General features: G+C 43.3%; 1 protein-coding gene across 1 annotated transcript; it reads left to right on the plus strand.

The window, feature by feature from the left end:
• On the plus strand, window positions 7-1686 carry LOC109835762 (caffeoyl-CoA O-methyltransferase-like). Its single transcript, XM_020403776.1, is given in 6 exon segments — window positions 7-79; window positions 184-263; window positions 536-680; window positions 768-899; window positions 1136-1190; window positions 1193-1686. Coding segments are annotated over 5 exon segments (606 nt in total). The 5' UTR covers window positions 7-79; window positions 184-225; the 3' UTR covers window positions 1429-1686.

A 2110-nucleotide genomic window follows, 5' to 3' on the forward strand; every position in this document is an offset into this window, starting at 1 on the left:
CACCGCCAACAACGGAGACCAGGGAAGACATCAAGAGGTTGGGCACAAGAGCCTTCTCCAAAGCGATGCTCTTTATCAGGTAAAGCTCTCATATTTTGGAGGAGGGGGAAAAAAAAATCATGTATCTAATTTATAATCTGTATCATGAGTCGCTGAATTATGACTGTTTGCATCAATTTGCAGTACATTTTGGAGACGAGCGTGTACCCCCGTGAGCCCGAGTGCATGAAGGAGCTCAGGGAGGTCACATCAAAGCACCCATGGTATATATATGGTTAATTAATTGTGCACTGAAATGTAATTATTATTGGGTTAATTTCCATAATTAATTAGCACCATATAAATTAACAAACAGTTCATTCTTTACTCATCTAGTCATTAGACCATCGGGTAATTCTTTGCTTTCAAGTTCTGTACTAATTTGAAAAAGACTCGAATCGATTTTAGTTTCACAAAATATCCAGGTTGCGGATCTATACATCACAGTTATATATATATATATATATAAAGGAATAATTAAATTTTCTCCCCGTAGGAACATCATGACGACGTCGGCCGACGAGGGCCAGTTCTTGAACATGCTGTTGAAGCTCATCAACGCCAAGAACACCATGGAGATCGGCGTCTACACCGGGTACTCTCTGCTCGCGACGGCCCTCGCCATCCCTGACGACGGCAAGGTACGTACTAGATTGATTAGAGTCTGTAGAGACCAAAGTTTTAAAAAATACGTGTATGTGACCGAAGTTTTGTTGATGCGTGTGTAGATATTGGCGATGGATATCAACAGGGAGAACTACGAGCTTGGCCTCCCTGTGATTGAGAAGGCCGGGGTTGCGCACAAGATTGACTTCCGTGAGGGCCCGGCTCTGCCCGTCCTCGACCAAATGATGGAGGACGTAAGAAATTACCTGAATTTTTTTTTGTTGTTGTTGTCATTAGTTAATCATTTCTTAAAACAGATTTGAGTGTTTTTTGTTCTTAAAACTGAACCAATCCTGTACCGTTTAGAAAAGAGAATGTTTGATAAGGTCCAAATAATTAAAATGTCCCTTTCTTTTTAATTAATGATAACAAAAATTAAATGTCACGGCACTAACCAACCACACACAAAAAAAAAAATTCGATTGCTCAGCCAAAATATCACGGCTCCTTCGACTTGTGTTCGTGGACGGCCGACAAGGACAACTACTCAACTACCACAAGCGCATCATTGAGCTCGTCAAGGTCGGAGGCCTCATCGGCTACGACAACACTCTCTGGAATGGCTCGGTGGTGGCCCGCCTGATGCGCTCTGAGGAAGTACGTGCGCTACTACCGCGACTTTCGTCGCTCGAGCTCAACAAGGCCCTCGCCGCTGACGAACGCATCGAGATCTGCCAGCTGCCCGTTGGCGACGGCATCACCCTCTGCCGCCGTGTCAAGTAATTCGGATTCGGATTCGGATTCCGATACAGAGAGAAGGATCTGTTTGTCCTGCTTACTTTGGTCTTTCTTTTTAAAAGCAAAATTAAGCAATGTGTTTGATTCGTACTTATGTAAGAAATGTGATTGGCGCAATGTCTCTACGTTGGATGATGATCAACTGATATTGTTGGAGGCTAAACTTAATTTTGTGAACATGTGTATGGGTTCCTCATTTATAACAGTGTTTGTCGTAAAATGAGATCCCAAAATTTGTATTAATTGAATTGTTTATTACAAATCGAAATCGCGTTTACACAAAAGCAAAGAGAATTGATTCGATCTCTCTTTGTTTAACGTGGGTTCTTTGGGGCGATAGGATGCTTCCCTCGATGCTCGTGTCGAGTTTGATTCCCTTTGACGATTCGAACGAGGTTGCGGACAAACTTCAGCGCGTGGTAGAAGTTTGGTTGGATAAGTTCGAAGGCCGAACAAGTGCTTGATTGCTTGTAGGCCGAGTATGTCGAGATCTCAAAGTTCGGTCCTCTTCTCCTGAGGATTCGAACAAGACTGCTAATAAGCTTCGTCGCATGGTAGAAGCTTTATCGGAGTTTGAATACCCGAGCTAGGATATTTGAGAGCCGAGTGCACAAGATGCTAGGTTCGTCTTCTTGCCTTCGTACCTTTCCTCTCTTTTCTGTCCCCC

The sequence above is a fragment of the Asparagus officinalis genome, chromosome 3 (genome assembly GCF_001876935.1).
Source record: "Asparagus officinalis chromosome 3, Aspof.V1, whole genome shotgun sequence".
Lineage (NCBI taxonomy): Eukaryota > Viridiplantae > Streptophyta > Magnoliopsida > Asparagales > Asparagaceae > Asparagus > Asparagus officinalis.